This window comes from Falco cherrug, chromosome 2 (genome assembly GCF_023634085.1).
Source record: "Falco cherrug isolate bFalChe1 chromosome 2, bFalChe1.pri, whole genome shotgun sequence".
In the NCBI taxonomy this organism is placed as follows: Eukaryota; Metazoa; Chordata; class Aves; order Falconiformes; family Falconidae; genus Falco; species Falco cherrug.
Window position 1 is genome coordinate 26975966 of NC_073698.1, and position 24223 is coordinate 27000188.

Consider the following 24223-nt stretch of genomic DNA (forward strand, 5'->3'; position numbering starts at 1 on the left):
CTATGTCTAAAATAATAATACATAAGTGCTTTGAAGGATTAATTACTCCTAAATGTGCTGAAATATTCATATAGAATATAATGTATAAAGACATGTAACTGTTCATTGCCACAAATGTAAACAAAATCAATTTCAGAGCACAGCATAATAGTAAAGAAAAAAAGTCCACACAAGAGAAATTCAGGAATTTCAAAACACTCATCCATCCAAAACAACAAAGCCAAATGAAAAATTCCAACATAATTTGGGAAAGCTAGCAGTGTAAAAAGTTTTGCTCATGTCCGAAGAAATAACACAAAACACTTTTGAACCAAAAATTTTGCTGTTGCAAGGAAACTTGAGTCATCAAACAATCACAAGGGGTGCCCTTATTTTCAGAAAGGCAGGAGGAAAATGAAATGCCAAATTCAAAGAGTAAGAGTACAGAATTATAACCATTTTGCACAGCAAACTTTACAGCTGCCACACAATTAGAATGGTCAAACACATGTTTTAGGGCTTAATTAGCATACTACTGAGTTTCAAATCCTGAGGTTGCTCCTGGCAAGCTGAAACAGGGATGAAGTAGGACAGTCTGCTCTGCTCCTCAGGTCATTACTGTACCAAACTCCAGCAATAAACGACTCTTTCTAGGCTTAAAAAAAAAAAAAAAAAAAAAAAGTCTCTTTTTAAGTCCTCAGTAAGGACTACCCATGAGGGAAGCACCCAAGTCTCCTGCTGTGCATAAGTGCCATTCTACCATATTTGTGCAATGTTCCCAGTTATTTTGAGGTGCTACTGGGAAGTGCATTGACTAACATTTGATTCAGAGACAGCAGTAGTAAATGTCTGCTGCATGAATCCAAGAACTGGGTATTTTTCACTACTGCAGATGTCCCTTGTCTTTTATGCCAACAGGACCATTATGGTGATTTTTTCCCTCTCCTTCACGATGACAAATGCCAGCACAATCAAAATTTGGAATTTTTCCATGTGAAAAACAGAAACAGAAGAGTGCTAACCTGATCAGCTCTGCTATGCTTTCAGCTGTGACTGTGACTGTGACTAAAAAACTGGCCAGGCAGGCCACCCTGCTTATGGAAGAATAATACCAGGTGCATCACAGTAACATAAGAAATACCTGAAATAAGCCTCATGCTATGAAAGAGGAAAAAAATGGGGTTTCCATACAGAATATGCTGTACAATACTGCAGGCCTTTTCTCTCTGCATTTTAGAATGCCATCACTGATCTTTTTGTATGAGTTTAATTACAGCCTCACTTTAATGCTGCCAGTAATAAGGAACTATTAGTACTGCTCTTAAAAAGGCAAAAAGCTTTGTTAGATACTGAAAAGAGCTAGGGATGCTCTTAAAAATAATAAAGGACAGTCAAGCAATCACGCTTGCTCTGCCAAGAGCTTTTAAGATGTAACCCAAAGGCTTGAAGCTTCATTACCAAAACATTTTTCCTGTTGCCACTTAGAAAAATTCTGCTGAAGTTTAATGACTAAAGTGTAGGTAGTGAAACTGCAACAATAATTGCATGCTTAAGAATTAAAATACAAAGTAGTTCTACTTTATTTGAAGAGATTACTTTAAATACTGGCACTGTTTTGGATCCTCAAAATACACAGATCAGTGCCACTGAAGAATACATAGAGATTTTTATGGAACCCAGACTGCGGATACAAAGGTTCATCTGAGAGTTCAAATTTAAAATAGCAACATACCAATATCAGGAAACATAATGTGTATACAGTGTTTAAAAGAAACAACCCATCCACAAGATAGGCTCTGAAGAATCCTTAATAAAGTGTTCTGTTTTTCTTTCATTTCTACCCATTACCAGCGCCTAAAGTAGCTGGCAATGGTGCTGTGCTTCTAAACCGTGCAGGCAAAGTGGCAGTCAACACAGGAGCTGTGGTAAGCCAGCCTCTGAAAGAGTTACATTTGGAGGTGTTCTGTCTTCTCTGCTACAGTAATAAAGCTTGTAGAATATAACTTTAAACTGTAAAGGCACTCTACCGTATGGTATCATGTAAGAAATCAGACTGGCTAGCAAACTACGCTGTTGGTCTTTCTAAAAGCCAAATGAAAGGCATGTTCAGCTGTACCAACATCAGACTACTTGAGAAGTTCTTTTTGCTGCCTATATTGAATGGGCATGCTCTTGGATGGAACTGTATCTGAGATTTATTGGTTTGGGTGTTGATACAATACTTCAGGTTACATCAGCATGCCTTTTTCTTCTTCCTGGCTGAGAGGTCAAAAATGTTCCAGGATTGTCTGTTTTCAATGGCTGCCGTGTAGTCAAAAAGTTAAAGAATCTACCTAGCGTACAAAGACATTAAACATTCTCCAAGGCTTCCAACATCCTGGCACACAGAATCACTGATAAGAACCAGAATGGAAAGGGTCAGAGATCACCAGAACAAAGATGGCAACTAGAAGAACAATTCTGTCAGGCAAAGGATCACTTACATTAAGTGCCATTAAGACGACATGGCAATCTGGGTTTGGCACAAATACCTTCATTTTCAATTTGGAAACGCTCCGTTAAATTTGGTGGTGTTTTTTAAATGATTGGAAGTTCTTGGCATTGATATTAAATTAGTGCTTTAGTTTGGGAAGTTGCTTCACTCCTAAAGTCTTTTTAATTGATCCTTTTTGAGGATTAACCATCTTCGGGTTTCCTGGAACACTGTACCTCCCTCTGAAATAAAATGGGTGAAGTTAGTTATCAAGTGTCACATTCCTTGTAAGCTTTAAATGCTATAAATTTACATGCTTTTTATATTTACATAACTGATTACTATTGTGAATTAATAAAGCTGACTGAGGAAAAAACAAGTATATTTCTGGGTTTGCAGGCTAGCAGAGCATCTATTCTGCATACAAACTCCCTCCTCATCTCACTGTTCCTGACTGCTTCCTGTTACCTAAATGATGGTGTTTGAAGAACGTGAACAGAATACTGAACACCTGCACAAAGAGAACGATAACTGGCTAAGGAGACATTACATAATCCCCATTAGGAAATGGAAAACCACTTCATGTCAATGTAATTACAGTTCTCTGCAGGTATTCCACTCTGCTCTGGAGACCATGCTCTTGAGCCCATGATCTTACATAGGAAATGCTGCTCACCAGACTTGTGCTCCAGACCCTTCACCAGCTTCACTGCCCATCTCTGAACATGCTCCAGCACCTCACTATCTTTCTTCAAGCAAGGGGCCCCAAACTGAACAAAGAATTCACAGTGCAGCCTCACCAGTGCCCAGTACAGGGGGATGGTCACTGCCCTGGCCCTGCTGGCCACACTGTTTCAGACACAAGCCAGGGTGCTGTTGGCCTTCTTGGCCACCTGGGCACACTGCTGGATCATGTCCAGCTGGCTGTCAGCCAGCACCACCAGGTCCTTTCCCTCCAGGCAGCCTTCCAGCCACTCTGCCCCAAGCCTGTACCACTGCAAGGGATTGTTGTGACCTAAGGGCAGGACCCGACACTTCTTGTTGAACTTCATGCAACTGGCCTCAGCCCATCGGTCCAGCCTGACCAGACCCCTCGGCAGAGCCTTCCTGCCCTCCAGCAGATCAACAGTCCTGCCCAGCTTGGTGTCACCTGCCAGTTTACTGAGGATGCACTCAATCCCCTTGCCCATAGAGATTTGGAACTACTTCTACTTGGAGCTTAGAAGATTAGAACCCAAGGCCCCAGTTTGCTCAATAATTGATTATTCAAATAAATCCATTACTCAAAATCAATTGATTAATCTGTAGATCACTGTAGAACTGGACCAAGCACACACTGTGTGTCTGTGTGGAATTCTGCAGGCAGCAAAACCTCTTTCCACCCAAAACCAGTTGGAGTTACAGACTTGGAAGCCAGGTAGCTGCAGCCAGTGCAGTGTTGAAACTGAGCTAATAAGCCACGTTTATGCCCGAGTAAAACAGTAAGGGCTCATGATGACATTAAATTGGCTGCTCAGATTTCATCAGAGACATGAGTCATCAAGACATTCATGTTTTTCCCGACCGACAGCTAGCTTTTCTTCTTCTTTTCCTGTGAAATTCTGTAAGAAAGACCTTTACTGAACTTGGCTTCTAGGTCTGAGTGGCCAGGAAACTGAATGCATTGACAATTAGTGTTCAGAATTGCTACTCAAAAATGTTTTGGTGTTGCTTTAATATGCTGGTTGGGTTTTCCAAACCTGCACCTATAGTTAAACTTTAAGCATAGTTTCTTAGTATGGTTTGGAATCCAATGAAGGCAGACATTTTCTGAAAGGTCAAGAGAAGTGAGAGAAAAACTCTGGACAGAAAATTTTCAAATTATTCTCAAGAACATGTTTATTTTCAGTCATGCAGGTCTTCCCTCATTTGAATAAAAATATTTCATTAATGTCAGCTTGAATGAACAGCCTTCAGGCTGTAAATCAAAACATAATTAAAAAGGAATAATATAACAATGGCTGTGCTAACCTTGTGATGATCAAAGGGTCCTTACTTACATTCTAGTGTTTCCTTAAAATACAAACTATGCCAAATCCCCATTCTTATCTCCATGTTGCCAACTAAAGCCAAAGTTTGACCTTAAAGTTCTAAGTCCTAGTTATAAAAGCCAGTGCTTTGTAAACCATGTTTTTTGTTAGTAAGGGCAATTTAAAAGATGAAAAATTCCCTTCATGTGCATAAAGTACTTTGAAAAATTAAAAAGAATCCCCTGAGGGAAAATGCGTTGAAAGGGGATATTTTGTTACAATATGCATCTTCTGAGACGAGCAATTACAGGGCACTATTTTATTTTACACTTTATTTTCTTTTGTTTGATATAAAGAAAATTACGGAAATGTACTGTCATATAATTTCAGCATAAGTAATGGTCTACTAAAATAAAGTATAAAAAATCCCCAGATAATCACAGTTCTAACCCTCAGCAAATCTCAATATCTGGCTGATGATATTTAACCTTCCAGCAGAGACAGTGAATTCTAGTTCTAGCTTCCTGACCTTCTCCACATGAAGTATGTTAAACATCACTGGGACCAGAAGCAGCAGCTGGTGGGGTCTGATGTACCCCCTCAAACCTATACATGCTTTTTTTCTGTATTAAGAAACTTTAGTTATAGTCTTTAATTCATATTGTACTACATTAATTCATATTCTTTTAATGTCATCTCCTCGAGCATTAAGATCTAGTGTTCTGATTTCTGAAATCCTGTGATTCTGTGCTTACACAGAATGAAAGGATAAAGCTAGTCAGCAAATATACCTACACAATTTCATGCTTATAATTTACTCATTACATTTGCTGAAGTTCCCAATATATATTGGGTATGCTCGTTTTGATAATATTGGTAAGTGGGTTTATTGGTAAGAGTATTTACTGTGAGATACTAAATACACAGAAAACATACTAGCTCAGGAAGTCTCCAAACAAAGTATTTGGGAGAGCTCCAAAAGCAAATATTATATCTGCCTGCTTACATACTTTTGTTTGTTGGCATCTACTTATGGCCGCTGGAGGCAGGATACTGGGTCCAACACAATTTTGACATGAATCCCTATATTCTTCGTATTTTATATTCTCAACATTTTCAGTCCAGCTGAAAAATAAACGTCCTCCAATTTCAAGCTCTCCCACAAGCACTACAATCAGAAATTAATTTTATTTCTATGTAGCTCAGAGAGGGTGGGCTCTTTTCAAATTTAAATTTATAACCCATGTAACTAAACAGAAATCTGTTAAACAATGAAGTCTTTATATGTTGTCATCTAAAATCACTCACATTATCATCCACAAAAAGCTTTACAACCTCTATTAGCTAAAAAGGACCAAGCAAGGCATTTATTTAATTGAATCACTCTTAATGGACTAAAGGGTATACTTGCTATTCTCAACTCTGCAGTAATACAGAAAAAAATGATCCATTTTAAAGGCAGGTTGAAAGAGAAGGACATCAGAGGTATTGTAAGATTTCAGAAAGGCCACTTGAATACATCTATTTTCAATATTGCAACATACTTAGTATTAAATAAAACTGATTGAAAAACAGTATCAAATATTATGTTAAGATTAATACTTTGTCAGTAGAATTATGCTCAGTGCTATTTACCATGAACAGAAAGTTGCAATATTCAAAACACAGTATTTAGCAAAAAATAATAAACCAGAAAACAGAGGAAATATAAAGAAAATTTACCTTAGTATCTGGTTTTCTCTCTTGCCAGTCAGAGCATTTGTTTTTTGCCTTTCAATGATTTTAAGTGTAGCTGAGGTCTGCAATAGCCAATTTTTTTACAAAACAAGTTAAATGCTAACAACAATCACAGTTAAAGAAGTAAAATATTTCCAAACTAATTTTGACCCGCTATGGCCTTATCACCATAAAGTACTTTAAGCAGATATTATACTGATGCCTTGTTGATTTGGAGAATTGAACACATGCCAAAATCCCTTGCTGTGCAAAAATACCATTATTTATTGAGCTGAACGATCAGAGAATACGTAATTTCAATCAGCATGTTTTTGGTCATGCTACCTATAACTCCACATTTTCAATGAAGAAGGATTATTTTTCCTAACATACCTCCCTGAATAAGAAACAAATTATAATCACTTAATTGTATTTTTGAATGATTAAACCATTAATTAAGGACAGGAATTACTTGAAAAAAACATTAACACAGCATGGAAATCTCTGCATACTCTAGAAGTTTACTTTACTGGACACATAGAAAAACCCCTCGGTTGTTACCCTGGGTCTTGCATTTAACAGAATCCAAGCAGGACTAAATAACTTGGTTCCCTCGTTCCTTAGCTCCAAGGGTTCCCTTCTCACCCAGCTGCCTTCACCATGTTTACCATTACTTTACTGCATCTCAGAGGGACAGGCATACTGTGGGCAGAAAATTAGAAAATGCAGAAAGTTTAGGGCTTGCCTGGCTGCTGTGCACACTTGGGTATCAAGTGTAAGTGAATAAAGTTTTCTCAGCCCCTTTAAACAGATCCATCAGGAACATGTAATAAATACTTAATATATCATGATTATCATGTATCGGCTACATCAGATCAGTGGAGGCTTTTTCAAAGCCTACAGCTAGATTTTGGGGCTACCTAAACAAGGCTCAAGCTTTGGATTATTACATTACATTAAAATGCTACATTTTATAGCATGTGTGAAAACATCTTGCGCTTGTGAGAAAAAAATTCTGGCACTAAAAAGAAGCGTGTCTCACTGCTTACAAGACAAAAGGTTTCTACTGTGCTTCCAAATATACAATGCACCAGGCAAGTGTTCTTGACCCAGTTGTAGCTGTAACTAAAACAGTCTTTTCAGAGTGCAAGCATAAAAATGGAATAGGATCTGCACAGATTTACCCTCTTGAAAGCAAGAAATTTTTTACACTTAAGGAACTCTAGTACTAAAGATGGTGACTAGTATAATTCATCGTCTTTCTAGGCAGATGTGATTCTGTGACACAAGGCAAGGCCTGTACTACGATTGCCTTCACCATTCTTTTAAGTTATTACTTATATGAATATAGAGTGCCAGTATATACGATTATTGTCCTTAAAAGCCTCTTTGCTGGTAAAGTTTACTCCAGACCTATTCCAACTAAAACGAGCTGTTATTGCACAAGCAGATAATTGTGATTAATTGTGGTTTTTTTCTGCAAAGAATTCATAATCGCAAGTCAGAGTCTACTATACTAGTAAAAGGCATGAAAGAAACGGCCTTTTCAAAGTTCTGCTATTGTTCTTTGCTTCTTAAACTGATTTCCGAATAATATCAGAAAGTGTTTTGAGATTTGTGGAGTCCAAATCCCAAACCAACATTTTTTCAGACAGAAAACAAAAAAAAAAGCAAGCATGAATACACCAGAAACCGTTGGTGCCTCTAGCATGACTTCCCAAGTTTGTGAAATCTTTAATTTATTTTAAAACCATCATTTACAATTTACTATATCCATATAGATCCAGACAAGGCAAACAACAAAAGCACTCAGAAGATATTTTGTAAAACAGCAGAAAAAGCACTCTATTATAAAAAAGGTAATTAAAAGAAATGGCTGCTGAGAAGTATCTCTGCCTTCTGCTTCTGCCACAGGCTTCAGGAGGGATCCAAAACAAGCTAGGAAAAAAAATCCAAATACCTGGGATTTTTTTAACACCTAGTAGTGGAAACTTCCATTCTACAATTTTTTTAATATGTTTTTTTTTTACTGTGGGCTATAGAAAAGCACAAACATAACGAGGAAAAAAAGCCTAAAAAGACATTATATACATTCTCTGTAACAAAGAGTGTCACTGTAATATATAATAACAATATCCTGTAGTATATTTACTTTGGAATGTAGGGAAAATGTTAGCCTATGAGTAAATCCTTCTAACTTGACTACTACCAACATTACTGTGCAGACTTTAGAACAGAGAATTACAGCTGAAAAAGTCTGGACTGAATGTGAGTTTACTTCTGCCTCTATTGTTAAAATGAACTGTTAAAAGGGAGAGCGTATATACACAGACTTTAAAATAATATAAAGGAAACAATCAAATCAAATCCATACCTGAACAAGACCTGAAAAGACCAGAGGAGCCACTGGTCCTTTTGTAACCAACAACCAACCATGATTAGGTTGACTGCCATGTTCAGATTAGCAATGTAAAACATCAGTGTCTGATCACACAAACAACTCACATAGGCTCTGCTCACAGCTCAGGAGGAGGGACTGATAAGTCCCTGGGAAATTCATTTCATCTTGATCTAGAACAGGTGTGATGGCTTGCACCTTAAACATGCTCCTCTCTCCATAGGCTACAGAGGAACCCTCTACAACTACTTTAGATTGGGTGTTTTAACACTGAGAGATGATAGGGAGATTAAAGTGAAGAGTATTATTTTGCTCTCATATGATTCTGAAATCATGGGGGCAAATAACTGACTACTGAGAATAAAATGTGCTACCTACCTTGAGTGTCAGTGGCAAAATCCTAGTCCCTAATGCTCCATTTAAGCAACATGCCAGTGCATATACCTCACTTCAAATAATGCTTTATGCACATTTAAGTGCTTTTCTAGGCAGCTGAACAGAGGCACTCCTCTTACTAGCATGTTCAGCAATAAAATCATCTTTTCTTTCCTATATTCTTCCTCCAGCAGTTCCCAGTTTCATTGTTAATGCAAAGATATTAACAGTTATCGTGGGCATTTACTGGGGTTTTTTTTCTTGGTTTCATGCTGGAAAGTTAGTTTAAGCAATTCTTTCAGATTTCCCAGAGCAGCAATGAACCGTGCAAGAGAATCAGTTGCCCGCTGTGCAGACACATGGAAACACTGCTAATTACAGCCTTTCACCCCAGTTAGCTATGACAGGGATTCAGTGAGTCATTCTTGAGTATCACACTAAACTATTACTTTTACATAATTCAGAAATTAAGAGCTCTTTCAGACTAAGAAGTACTAGAAATCTTTACAGGTTCCTTCAGTTTGCAGTATCAATTTTTATGTATTACATAATGTGCAGCAATAAAATTTAACCTCTGATTTCACCAAAACAAGGTATCTTATCCTTTAGCTTATAAATTTAATTGAAATACATGCTGTATCATCATTCTGAGCTGGATGGCTAGTTTGTCTTTAAAAGAATAAAAGGAGAAATACAAAAAAGAGGAGTTGCTACTTAAGGTCGGTGTCACTACTGCTAAAAATTTGGTTCTGTTCTTTTCAACTGAAACATTAAACTGGCATAGCACTCCTGCGACTAATGGATGGGCAAGTATCAGAAAATTGCTTCAGCTTTCTCATTTAAGGGCACTGACTGTGCTTGGGAACAATGAAACACCAACTGACACAAAAGCAAAAATAGTATTTAAAAATAAATAAACTGTAGCAATATCTCAATTTCTAGCTCTCAAAATGTTTAAAAGGCAGCTTTTGTAATGGATTTGGTAGATGAATTAAGTGACAAAAGGCTTTGACCTAAGGTGTTAACAGATGCTGTTGCTATACTAAGAAAGCATACTGATTTTTAAAAGTTATTGAGTCACACATTTTTCTTACCTGTAAAATCTCTGAGAGGTATATGCGCCGCTCATTGTTAGCTTTGTGGTAAGCCTACAGTTGAAATAAGGGATATAGGCTAGAATTAAGCAAAATATTTTAAAAGCTTTTTTCCAGTGACATATTTTGTGAAACTATTCTATTGTCTGTTTGTCAGACAACATAATGGCTTTCATAGATTAGAGGCATACAGTGATTACAAACCTTTGCTTCTTGTTCCAGGCTAAGTTCATAGTCTTTTAGCTGATTCTGGAGCCTTTTCTTCTCTTCTTCTAGTTGTTTAAGAACCTCCTTTAAGGAACCCTGTGGTTACAGTAGATAAAATGATGTTTTATAAATATTTCCGTTCTGTATAAAGATATCATCATCATAGTCCTTATTCTTCAAGCATTATGATGTTTGTCATTCTAATTGCTTCTTGTGCACTTTTTGTTTACATGGTTGTGCCTGGTACACTGCAGAGACAAAGGCAATTAACCATATGCTACAATTATCAAGTTATGTGCTACACATTTCCACTGTGTTAAAATGATACAGATACAGTTTTCCACACTGCTGCTCCTTGATAGATTAGTAAAGTCACCCTGTGGTGACCAGCAAGAATTGCTCCTTACTGCTAACAAAAGTTCACTCTGATGGGTCCTTTTCGGTAGGAGGAAGATTTCAGATCTCACCTGTACATCCATTTCCAAACCACTTGCTGAGAGAGCTGCTGGACTGGCTGAAGAGGCACATGGGATGTCAAAGTAACTCATGACAGCTTGGCTAGAAAGCAGTATTTTGTGGGGCAACTATCTGTCTTAGGTGCGTAGCCATCTACCTTGTCTACAATTGGGATGAGCTAGACCAAGAGTGGTAGAGACTGTTTTTGATTACTGGCACTGGAAGCAGAACACACACCCAAGCAGGTGCTCCTCCATTTCTAACACGGGAAACTGCTTCTCTTTCATAAATTGATCCACTCCATCCACTAGAGACATTCTTACTGGGCGACTCTAAATGTAGATGGCTTTTTTATTTCCTTGTCTTACATTATTCAAGTTCAGTTTATAACTGTTTGTTTCTCTATTGAAATGATTTCTAAGATAACTGTTCTCCTTCCTCCCTGGTGTTTGCCCTCAGCATGAATAGACAGAAGACAGGAACACATTTTTTCAACATTCATTTTACTAGTATAAATAAGATGAGCTTTTAAAAATCATTTTTCACACAGCTGGCTGTCCTTTCCTCTAATCATCAAAGTAACCCCTTTGTACATCAGGCTGGAGCTCAACCTTCTTACGGTTGGAGAACAGAACTGTATTGAGTATGTAGTACTCCAGAAGCCACCTCACTGCCCTGAACAATGTCAGTAATACTCCTGTAAACTGTGTACAGAAGTTTTAGGATTGCATTTTCCTTTTTCACAGCTGCACGGTGATGGCTCACAGTCAACAAGGGATCAGCTGGAATACCCAGATTCTCCTCTGCAGCATGTCCAGGTGATCAGCTCTCAATTCATAACAGAATTTATTTACTATTTCCTAAATCCCTTGGTCTACACTATTAAATTTTAATCCCATTTTAATAATCTAGTCTTCAGTGTTGTTCTTTTTCTAAACAACATCCAGATCCCATTATATTACACAATTGGTATCAGGAGAGATATCACAACCTATTTCTACTTTGTGTATCAAGGTCATGCAATAAGTGTTAAGATTACTCCTAAACTGGTTCTGGAAGAACTCTGCTTGTACTCCCCCAGCAGCCTCCTTCACTAGTCGCTGCTATTACGTTCCATTTTCCAGCTCTTTAGTCCTTCACAAACCTACTAATCTTCTTTTTCTCCAAATTAGTTATTTTCCATGTGACATGGTATCTTTATCAGAGGTCACAATGAACATGATTACTGTATTTATTGTGACAACAAATCTATTGTCTCATCACAGAATGTCAACAGGTTTGCCTACCATCCATTTTTCAGTCTTGTTCTGCATTATTCCTCTCTTTCTCTATCTTAAAACTGAAACGAAAAAAATTCTTTTCTCCAATGCACACAATGCCATCATCCACAACTTTATTAAAACCACTTGCTATCAGATCAGTGATGTAGCAAGCCTGTTCTTTCAGAATCCTAAGGTACAGATTACACATTTCCCTCAATTTAAGCATGCCCAGCTCCTTGAGTTTTCCTTAGGATTTAGTTACTGTCATTTCCTCTTCTAGGCACTGGCTGACATTAGATATTTCTTCCTTTGTCTTGCATTTTATTGTGTCTGCCTTTACTGAAAACTTAGGCAATATATACACATTTAATTTAAAATTAATTAATTCATGATAACTTGATCTGACAGTTTTTTTGACTGGCTTTTCTGCAATGTTCTTCTAGATTTTCAAATTCTAAAAATGCATTCCCTCCTTATTATCCAGTATTTTCTGACAAAAAGTGTTAACTATTACATCCACTGAGATCTGTGCCTCATCATTATTACTAGGCACTTGGGTTTTAGTCTTTATTTACAAGTATCACATACAATACAATTTCTGGAAGTAATCTAATAATATTATATCCAAATTAATCCATCCAAGTTTTATATTTATATCTATATTTGACTGTATGTATGGGATTCAGTCTAAGGTGAAGATATCTACATTTGAGTGTCCATTTGTGAAGCTCCTGCTAAGCATCACAGTCAATACAGCCAATGATGCACAGCAATTCATTCAGCTGAACAGCTTCAGAGCTCAGTTCGGGGGCCATCTGAGATGCCCTAGAGGTTCCAAGACATTGATGTGTGGCAGGTATGACACATGGGTTACGGGAGACACATGTCCTTTTGGAGCAGCGGTGGGCTACTCTGCACTGAAACATCTGCAAACCTCTTTGTTTACACAACTATTCCACAGAAGATGCCTGCTTAGATATATCTAGATAAAAGACTCTATACTCACTCAACTGTATTAATGAGACCTGTAGTAAGAATTCAAGATCTAGCCAAGAGGTAGACAGCTATATATAGAAAAGAAAATATTGGTGTCCTAATATTAGAGCCATATTGTTTCAATACATATTTCAATATTATTTCCCAATATTACTGTGACTAAAATTTGTTTTCCTATCGATCTCAAGATGAATTAACCCAAACAGATGATGAAAGAATGAACAACACTGATGTAAAAGTCTTTCACACCTGCAACATACCGTATCTATCTCTGTTTTGATCTTTCCTGCCAAATGCATACCTTTAATAATTATCCCTTCTTGTTTTCATTATCAGTGTTACTACATATCAGGCTAGTCAGGTTCTTCCATTTGTCTGCTTAGGCCCCCTGTATAAACAAAGTATCCTTTTCAAAAATTTTGTTTATTTTTATTTCTAACTCGAGCATCTCCCTAGTCAGAATAGCTGAATCCTTTCACTTTCTGTACTGATTACCTTATCATTGCCTTAATGATCAGTTATTTCTTCTCATGACCTTAATGCTTCACTATGCATTTATTTACCAGATTTTCCTGGTACACATGGAAAGGAAGATAATATGACTCTCCCCAGATATTCTCCCTTTCTTTTTTTCATGTATTTTTTTTAATTTCCCTATTTATCATGCAAACCTCAGATCCAGAAGGCCAGTGCCCTTATATCATCTATTTCTCAGAGAGGTTATGAATGCATGCTAATGGTAAAAACATCCCAAACCTAATATAAGCCTTAAGGGATCAATACTGGGTCTGGTCCTGTTTAAAATCGTCATGAATGATCTGGATGATGGGGCACAGTGTCCCCTCAGGAAGGTTACAGATGACACCAAACTGGGAGGAATGGCTGATAGGCCAGAGGGTGGTGCTGCCATCCAGAGGGACCTCAGCAGGCTGGAGACATGGGCTGACAGGAGCCTCATGAAGTTGAACAAGAAGTCCGAAGTCCTGCACCTGGGGAGGAACAACCCCATGAACTGATATATGCTGGAAGCTGCCCAGCTGGAAAGCAGCATGGTAGAAAGGGACCTGGGTGTCCTGGCAGACATGGGCCAGCAACGTGCCCTTCTTTGCAAAGGTCAGCTGTATCCTGAGCTGCATTAGGCAAAGCATTCCCAGCAAGTCAAAGGAGGCGATGCTTCCCCTCTACCCAGCCCTGGTGAGGCCATACCCGGGGTAATGTGTTCAGTTCTGGGCTCCCCAAGGGAGACATGGACATACTGCAGAGAGTTCAGTGAAGGGCCATGGGGATGATTAGGGGACTGGATCACCTCTCCTGTAAGGAAAGGCTAAGAGATCTGGGATTGTTCAGTCTAGAGGAGAGAAGGCTGAGGGGGGATTTTATTGATGTGTATAATCACCAGAGGGTGGGTGCAAAGAGGACAGAGCCAGGCTGTTTTCACTGGTGCCCAGTGACAGGACATGAGGCACTGGGCACAAGCTGAAACTCAGGAGGTTTCCTGTGAACATCAGGAAACACTTTTTTACTGTGAGAGTGACTGAGCAGTGCAATAAGTTGCCCAGGAAGGTTGTTGAGTCTCTCTCCTTAGAGGTATTAGAAAAACATCTAGACATCATCCTGGGCCACTGGCTCTAGGTGGCCTGTACAAGACAACCTCCAGAGGTCCCTCCCAACCTCAACAGTTCTGTGATTCTGTGACCTTCATTTTATTGTTACAACTGTGCCCTCCATCCCTCAGTCAGTACCTTGGCTGAACAGTTCAGTTTCCACTTTTCTGGGCATCCATCCAGCCTCCCACAGTATTATTCAGTCTGTTCCAGAGTGAACTTGAAAATACCATTTGTCATTTCTCCAAAGATTATGTCATTCTTATAAAAGCATTTTCATCTCAGGTCCATAACTTATATCCTTGATTTTGGACATCATCAAGCCATTCTATTTTCTCGATGTGTAAAGTGATAGTCCTACCAATGGTTTCTAACAGGGAGCCACCAAGCATATACATCTCTTACATTTACTTGTTTGAAATCTCCAGTCTTCTCCTTTCTATCATCTGCAACTCACTGTGTCTTTTATTCTTTTCATAATTATCTATAAAACACGTTACTTATTCAGCTTCAAATTTTATTTTTCATAAAATTTGCAGTAACATTTCTGGCTGTTGCTGTGAATTCCCTAGGAATGATTTCCATTGAAGTCAAGATTTTGCAGGAGCATGGCAAAAGGCACAGTACTTGTAAAACATGTTGCCAAGAGAGAATAACCAGTCCCACTTTCTTTTTTTTTTTTTTTTAAAAAGGAGCTACAGAAGAGCCTCATCTTTCAAGAATGTTTCACACATGACTGAACTGTTATTAATTTTAATCTGTTACAACAGACACACTGGAGACATTAAAAGATTTGGGGGTTTTTTGGTCTTTTTCTAATTAAAACAGAAGTACCTTGGATGCAGATGAAATCTTTCTCCTAACACAGAAGGCTCCTATAGTTAACACTGGCCCATTCAAGGAGAAAAAGTAAGCTGCAGATTAAAGAAAAGATTTGGCCAAATTCCACCAGGTTCATATGCTATTTCATTACTTCAGTGTCTGTACAGAATTAAACAAGACAGATACAGAAAACCTCAGCACTGTCAAGCGAGGTAACTAATTTTATTTTTTGCTTTCTTTACCTGACTGCATATTAAAGATCACAACCATGTGACAGCATGTTTTGTACAACATATTTTGTACCACCTACAACATATTTTGTATGACTACAGTCAGCTTAAACACAGTAAATACAGAAGTTCATGATGCTCTCCAGATTTGTTCTGTGCAAATCCACAGCCCACTGTTTATTTCCTCACTAGATTGTCCATCAATGTTATATCAAACAGTAAGACTAGGTGTTGCAGCTGTTACTCACAACAGAGCAATTTGGTATTTCCTCAGTGATTGTACTCATCTAATTTCTTTGAGTTCTTTCACCTACAAAGTAGGGGTTTAGATCTTTTTTCATTTAATCTTTTCAGAAGCACTGTCTATTTTTTGCTGCCAATGCAGCTGGTGCAGTGCAGATGCCTGGGCATTCATTCAGCTCTAGAGCAAGGATGATATCCAACCACAAGCAAACAAACGGTGCACTACACTGCTTCTCATGAGCAAGCAGACGAAAATAGATTGATACTACAGTATATGGTTACCATCCCTATATTATCTGGGTGCCTCATAATTTGAAATGTACCTATGCTTACAATTCTCCTGTGAAATAAATTAAAAATTATTCCCAATGTATAGCTTGGGAAGTGAAGCCCCAAATCAAAAAGGGACTAGGGTCTAAATTGCACTTCAAGCAGAATGCTAATGCAGCAACCTATGCAATCTCTTACATTCTTCACATCTGATTTTGCCATGTAACTGAGGTAGGCATATGAGCTGTTGCTGTTGTGGTTGCCCATAAGCACAAGCTTAATCAAGCTCCTTAGTTTGCTGCTGAAAGCCTTTATGGAGTCTCAAAGCAAAGCTTTCTGGTGATCTGTCTGATGGGGCACAACCTGAGAAGCACGCTTCAGCCACATCACATGAGGAAGGAATACTGTCTAACAGCCTAAAAAATAACTCACAAAGAGTTTAGATGGGTTGCATTTTAGTCCTCTGCCACCCTCAGAGCTTCAGTTCTCATATCTCATATCCTGAGAGTGCCCTTGCCATCATACTTAACTGCTACTGAGATATTTTTTTTAAGCCAGGCCATCAATCAGTCAGAAATGCAAAATTTACATGAATGGAAGAGGAACAAGTGAGAAAGGCTGCAAGGTCATGCTTACTTCTGAAATTTCAGACACAATTCTTGGATGTTTCTTACCAACTTGCAATTACACACTGTTTTGAATCCCAATCTAGCTGCCTTTCTCCCAGTTAATACCTAGGAAACTTAGGCAGCTAACTCAGTGTTCTGACTTCTATTCCTGGGTCCACGCACCTAACTGATGATGCAGAGCTCAGCGTAGCAATACTGAAGTTCTTATAGGAATCTAGTGATACAGGTGTTCCTACTCAACTAAAAGACCTCCCCAAGTCCACAAACACTATAAAATGCAATTTCAAAAGCAGTCACAAGAAAATTTAAAATAGTAAAACTTCAGAGAGCTTCTAGAGACCCACTTTAGCTAGGACTATTGTAAATTACCTCCCACCCCTACTTTCAAGGCACTAATTGAAGTGCTAGCTGAGACCTTAGGCATCTGGAATTTTTAGCTGCTGCACAACATTACAAATCAAGAAGTGAGAAACTCCAGCACATGAACTCAGCCAGATCATTAAGGGCTGGATTTGTCTTTCCTAAATTCTGTAGGAAGGAAGCAGAAAGAAACCTCACCAAAACAGATTCAATTCTCAGTGCTCATGGTTGTATGATCAGCTTAGTGCTTAATACAACAAAAGCACACAAAAGCAAAAGCTCACAGAAAACAGAGTTTAAAGCATACAGTAACACAGACTTATAGCAGAGTTCTTGGAGCACAGAAAAGTGTCAATACAAAGCAAGGACCAGTGAGAGCTCAAGAGAACCAGAAGGAGCCTCCCAGTATGCAGCACTCCCCCAGAGGGGGAAATTGCCAACAAAACTCCAGGATGAACCAGTAAGATAAATTCTGAAAAAGCTTTTAGAAGTGGTGTAACTGAATATTGAAATGGGTTTTCAAAGATAGGTTTATTACAGGTTCTTCTACTAAGTTTTGAATAGCTGGACAATGTGTTCCTGAAAAGGAGACATAAGCTAAGGCATTTAACCTGAATTTAAGATCCTTTAGTTTTCAGTAAGTCATCCATGTGAAACCACTCTGAGCAAGCTGCTAAGCTAAAAGACACACTGAGATTTTAAATGAATACTTTCTTTATGTAATGGAATTTTGCAGGGCTTAGCAAGATTCACTCTCAGAGCAATGATACATTAAGTCTTCTGTCCAGCAGTGACCAAAGCCCGGAGTTCCACAAAGGGAACACCAATTCTCCAGTTCATCTTTTTTTCACACAATTTCCTTTTCATTCGACTAAAATTACAAATTTCACTTAACACTTGCCAGAAAATGAAATTATACAGAATGACACTGCAGCTGAATTTTTAAGGCCACCCACATATGTTGTACTCATTCTGGATTTTTCCTTGCCCTGCTACCAGTGGCAACAGAGATGGTAATTTCCATAAATCATTTCACAACAGACAAGGTGACAAATCCATGACACCATCAAGAGGCTCAAACTTGCTTTCACCAGAGTCTAGCTCCTGCAAACTATTGATCTTTATGGCAATTTGCTTCAGCTCTAATGCTCTTTAACTTTTCTCCATGAGTTAAAACAGAAGCAATATATCTGTCAGTCGTGTAGAAAAAAAAAAGGAACACAAGAAGCCTTTGCAATCCATCCTGCTTGACATTTTAAATCAAATGAAGTTTTGTTTAGAAAATAAACACTCTTCCCTCCAACACTAGGAGCTGATGTTCATCAGCTGATTTAGCTGAATCTTTTAACATGTTTTAAACCCATCAAGAGCAAAAAGCAATACATCTTTAGTTTTGTTGTAACAGAAAATTATATTAAGTTGATAACAATAAACTCACTAGTCATATGCTACCGAGAAAATGATACACAAAAATTATTTAGCATATTTCTACAGAAAATATGCACTGACATGCACTCGGTATATACGCACGGATCCTCTAAGGGCTTCAGGAGAGGCGCAGACAGGCTCCCGGCACTTGTCTAAATGCCAAGTGCCCCCTCGCGGTTAGCACCATCTTCATAGTCAAAACCAGACCCAGAGCTGAACTCCACGCACGCAGCGCGTCTTATGTGCACCAGACATGTGCAACAGCCAGGGTAAAGAAACCAGCCTGAAGACTTGGAAATCTCAGGCTCCTTCAGTGTAATGGGTGTGGGGCACCGCTACCCTAAATCCTGGTGTCAATGGTCTCCACAGCATCACTCCTAGAGGTTAGCTGCTGACTCCAGGAGGAAGGCGGCAGAATGCAGCCCTCCGTTGCCATGGTTCAGATTGCCAGAACAAGTTGTTGCTGGCTCTGAAATGCTTCACTTAGTATCTTTTCTGGTCGGCCTGATTGCTTCCTTATGCATATTCTCTGGAAGATATCCCAGGGTCCCAAGTCAACCGATGTCGATGGACTTTTTAAGAACAGCCAGTAATAAATGTCCCTTGCCTGCAAGATTTTTCCCTGATTGTTTTCTTTGAAATATAAAACATATTCTGCCTCTGGGAATACCACAAAGTGATGTAAATAAAATTGCCTGCTGGTTTGTGCAAGGCCACCAGGAGGACCAACCACCACCACTATGACAAGGAAAATAAAAACGGCAAAACGAAAAGGTCTCTTCAAGGCATCCAAAATACTTGTCTGAGGTCAGATGAAAGGAGTAGGAAGGGGAGGTCTGCAAGGAGGCAGGATACAGCTTAGGGCAGTCAGACCAGGCTGCAGAATCTTCTCCAAAATACTCCCAAGTTTCACAAAAGACAGGATACCAGATTTCTTATTCCCACAGAGCTACTGGTGACTTAATCCAGCAAGAGCAATAAAGTTCATTTAACAGTCACTTTCTAGTAGAATTGTCAACATTTCCTATGACATTATAAAGTGCTGACATTCCCTATAGGCAGTTATCAACACCTACTGAAGTAGAGTCTTTGTTACGCGTTTTCATAAACCCAACATTCCCCTCCTGCCATGTTACCAACACCTTCTCCAGTGTGACACCGCCACACATTCTACTTACAGTATAAAACTGACAGCCTGAACAACCCTGAGGTGGTTGTGTGAGGGTCTCAGTTCTGCGGTCACTGCGCTCTCAGAAAGGCAGCTTTGCGCAGTAAGTATCTGGCCCTCAATGTCAGAATTTTCTCAGCTATGGTGCTGGAGACTCCTGAAAATGGTGATTTATCACACAAACCTTGGTTCCTTGGCTAATCTTAACTAGAGTGTTGCTAAGGCCATGACATCAGGAGTGCACTCTTCTGAACTGATTTTGCAGCGTGCTTTCCAGTCTTTGCATAATAAAGCCACTATCCAGGGATTCTTTCTTGCATAAATGGTGAGAGAGAAAGGAATAATTTTCTTTCTGCTTTTATGGGAAATTATGTTTAACAGAGAGCATGTATTTCACCAAAACTCATGTAATGAAAAGATGCAAACAAATGAATGCAGCATGTTTAAGAGAAGCAAGGAAAATTCACATCATGTTATACTTTAAAGAGAAGGCATTCCTTCTGTAATTATTTCTGAAGTACTGTATGACATTTGTATTACTCATTGGGACATAAAGGAAATTACTGACTAAACAGTTTTCATTGCTGAAACTCCCCTGTGCTCCCTGTGCTCTTTACTATTTAGGTTATTTTTATTCTGCCCTCAGTACACAAAAATTATTTTCTAAACCTTGCCTGTAAAATTTGTGTTCAAGGTATTGGTTCTGCATTTACTGTCATGTGACATCTACATTTTTTTTGAGACAAAAAGAAAAATATTATCTCAAGTCAATATAAGGACTTCAGAAAGATAGTTGTATATTTAAATGGTTTAGGGGTGTTTTTAATAGCAAGGAACCATTCATTAGTACGATTCTGATTTTAAAGCAAAAATAGCACAAGCCATCTGCAATAATCATTGCAATTTACCAACACAGAAAATCCTCAGTGCTTCCTTGCTCATCACTCCAGAATTTACATTTGTATTCTTCTTTTTCATTCAGGTTTTTATAGCTTGCTGACTGCCAGGGTCCCTAATGACGAACCTTTTTTTATTTTTCCTTTAGTGCTTGATATCAAGAAAATATTTCATGCTACCTAGCTCTAGGTATGAATGATGATGGGATGAATTACTCTACAGAAATGTTCTTCTCTCTTTCTGTTGACTGGCAGGACCTTAAATGACTAGCTGAGTGAGATAAATCTAGTATCTTTGAGGTATTTCCTGTGTTAAATAGAGCTGAAATTGCTTAGGAAGTTACAGATTATTAGAGGTCCTTCTAATAATTCTAACTGCGTGATTCTGACTTCCTTGAAAAATTAGAAAGGTTGCTAATAGGTTAAAAAGACTTGCCAATACTACTTAATTTTCTACATATGTTGCTCAAAACAAAAATGCTGTTGGCATATTATAGAAATTGTATCACCTCGCTGGAATTAAGTTTGAATGTGATTAAAGACTTCAGCATCTGACTTTTCAGAAATAAAGACTTGTAAAGTGTTTTCATTTCCTAAACATTCAATGTATTATTTGTTTTCTTTTTTCCTGTGGTTCTGTGACATTCTTACAACAGTCTTTTCTTTAAAATGTGTACTTGTGCTTTTTTACCTCTTCATGTTTGATGCATTAAAACTTAGAATAACGCGTACACTGTGGTGACTGTAACTTCAGCCCTAGACTTTAAAGTGGTCAGACCTAAAGCTGGCTGTTTACCTACACATATTTAAACTATTTTCAGGAGAATGTCTGTGAGGAGACTTAACAGCGCAACGTTAAGTGTCTCAGGGATGCCACTGGACTTCATGACAGATGGTTAGAGATACACATGCAGGTAGAAGCAGAAACACAGGTTGTGACACAGATGCTTATTGAAGCTTTCGTAAGCGTGTTTTTCAGTGAAAATGCAAAAATCCCCCAGTGGTTGTCAGAGGGAAGCTAGAGAATAAATTTCAGTGTAATATATGTGTACGCCAGATTTTTGGTTTATATGCATAACCATGAATTTCAGTTTTTATTGAACAGATGTAGATGCTTAAACTCACCTTCACAGGATGAAGGAAAAAACTAGACCAGGATAAGAACATCCTAATGCCTAAGAATCCCTAAATAGGGTGTTTGGAATTCTTACGCGTGGACAGAAAGTACTGGATTTTTATAACTGTGCAGGAGTCCCGACTAAATGCTGAAATGATCTTAGAAAGACCCTTGAGTGGACCTTGAGTGAAGATAGCCTACTTGTTCAGATTTTTCCAAGACATTTCATAACGGAAATCTAGTAACAGAAGCAAGGCTAATAGAAGCTAAAAGTAAACAGGATTTGAAATATGGGGAGGGGGGCGGGGGTGATATGGTGGACTCTTTGTAAGATGCTGGGAAGGCAAAATGGATGGTTGGGACTTATTTTAAAAGGCCAGAGAGGGACTGTGTGTGGGGGTGTCCTCATCCATGCTCACTATAGGGACGTGTTCTATGGTTTTGTAACCCAACAGAAGGAAAAAAACTTAAGCTAGATCAGGAAGGAATCTCATGCATTAGCAGACTCTCCTTTAGCAACCTTAAGGACCATTTTGCTGTTGGCATTCATTCTATTCTAAAGAAAAAAAAAATATTGAAAAGATTTTGCTACTTGCAGTTGACTATCAAACCTGAAGATTTCTTGAAATGTACTGTTAGTGTGTTGAGGCGATAAAAGCACAACACTGCATGTAAAATTTTGCTTTTATATCTGTAATGGGATTCTCTGCAGTGATATGTAATTACATATTAAAGGCCGTTCTTAAGAACTGACTAATGCTTTTTCTGTATTTATATTGTTTTCAGAATACAGAGATGATAATGCCCTGATTCCTAGGAACTCATCAGTAACTGTTAGGAGAGCCCTGTTGGAGGAGTTAAAGTAACCACAAATCAGATGTTACGTACGTAGCCATAAAGCACTGTAGTCTGTGTTAGGGTTTCAGCATATTCACTTTTTTTTGTGGATATTGGTTCATTCAGATTGTATCTTTCTTGTTAAATTTGCTGTTAAGTTTTGTTGCCACAGGGTAGATTTTACTGTACCTGTCCCAAAGCAGACAGACTTTTTGGCCTGCTGGGACATGGGATTCAAACTCCAAGAGTGGTAACTGTTCAGATGATTAAGTTGGGTTTGCTCTTGGGGCTGATTTTTCTGAAAGTCAAGTTGTAGATCCTGCTTCCTCTACATGGAGAGATTCCTTATGGTATGCGTTTGCCATTATAGTAAAGACAGATATGCATTGTAGTGTAAACTTATAATTTGTTCCCATCACCCAGCAGTCTGACTGTCAGCGTTTGACTGTTTTTTTCCCTTTGGGGGAGGGGGGCAGGGATATTCTTACATCCCAAATCTGGGGGGTTTTGCACACTAGCTCTGGAGGAAAGAACAAGACTTCCCAGCTGGCGAACCAGACAAACAAGAAGTTTCATTCTTAAGTGATTCCTATTAGTCTCCTAAAGACAATGTCCATGTCAGGCAAGAGAAAAAGAATAACATCCTAAAGCATATTGCTTTTTTTCTGCAAGTATGATGAAGGAATAGTTAATCCTTTCCAACTTGAAACTCAGTAAGCAGTTTAGCACATTCCCAAATGTTACTAGTTATCTTTCTAAGTCTGCTTTTACCCTAAGCTGGTATCTGTGCTCCAGATTTTATTTCTGTATTCCTAAGATTTATGGAGGATGGAGAATCAGGTATATTGATAAAGTTAGATATTCAAATGCAATTCTGACTACAGGTTCATGGTTGTTGTTGATGTATTCATACAGTCCGGTTCTGTATCAGCTATATCAGCATGGTTTGAATGGCCATGTTTTCCAGCCTTCTTAAAAGATACACTTTGTCTCCACAGTTAGTAGATATTATTAAGCTGTGGGTTTTCCATGTCTTTCTAAGGTTAATTCTCAATAAATAAAGTATAACAAGTTACAGCATGTCTCAAACAAATAGTACCGCAGCATCCTGGTGCCCATGAAACATTTGCAAGTAAAACCCCCTGAATTTATGTGGCTCTGCATATAAACTTTGGGCATAATGCTGAAGCAGTTGCAGTGCTTTCAGACACTACCAAGTAATTCTGGATGCTACAGTGTTGTGCTGCTAAACATGGCTTTGTTTTGGGGGTTAATTTAGGTAGGTATGCTTAGTGCTGTATTGCCAATGCATCTGTTTCTGGTTGGATGGCACCCCCTCCTGGTATTCAAATGCTGCCCTAAAATGAGAGGATAGAAGCAGCCACCATCAAAAATCCAATACCTGTATGTGGGGATAAGGAATGAAGGTCACTGCCATCCTAACATTGAAAATGAAGCAGGCAGGTTAGCTTTCTATTCCTTCAGCTGGAAACCTCGAGGAAACAGCTGGTGGGGTGGCTAATGTTTGGGAATGATGAATGCATGCTGTCATGGTTGGAGAGGCCTTCAAAAATGCGTTACTTGCCTTGTAATATGTTCTTCAAGGAAAATGGATAAAGATAATCTAAAGTATTTCCGTGTGCTTTTTCGTCTT

General features: G+C 38.5%; 1 protein-coding gene across 2 annotated transcripts in view; it reads right to left on the bottom strand.

The window, feature by feature from the left end:
* Nucleotides 1-648: 648 nt before the first annotated feature.
* The window catches only part of CCDC169 (coiled-coil domain containing 169), a 51319-nt gene continuing 27744 nt past the window's right edge, over nt 649-24223 (bottom strand). For both annotated transcript variants that reach the window (XM_055703124.1, XM_055703123.1), the window contains 4 exons: nt 10249-10347; nt 10045-10098; nt 6184-6260; nt 649-2694 (listed from right to left, as the gene is read on the bottom strand). In XM_055703124.1, the coding sequence (XP_055559099.1) occupies nt 2592-2694; nt 6184-6260; nt 10045-10098; nt 10249-10347 (333 nt within the window). In that variant the 3' untranslated portion in view covers nt 649-2591. The remainder of the gene's footprint in view (nt 2695-6183; nt 6261-10044; nt 10099-10248; nt 10348-24223) is intronic.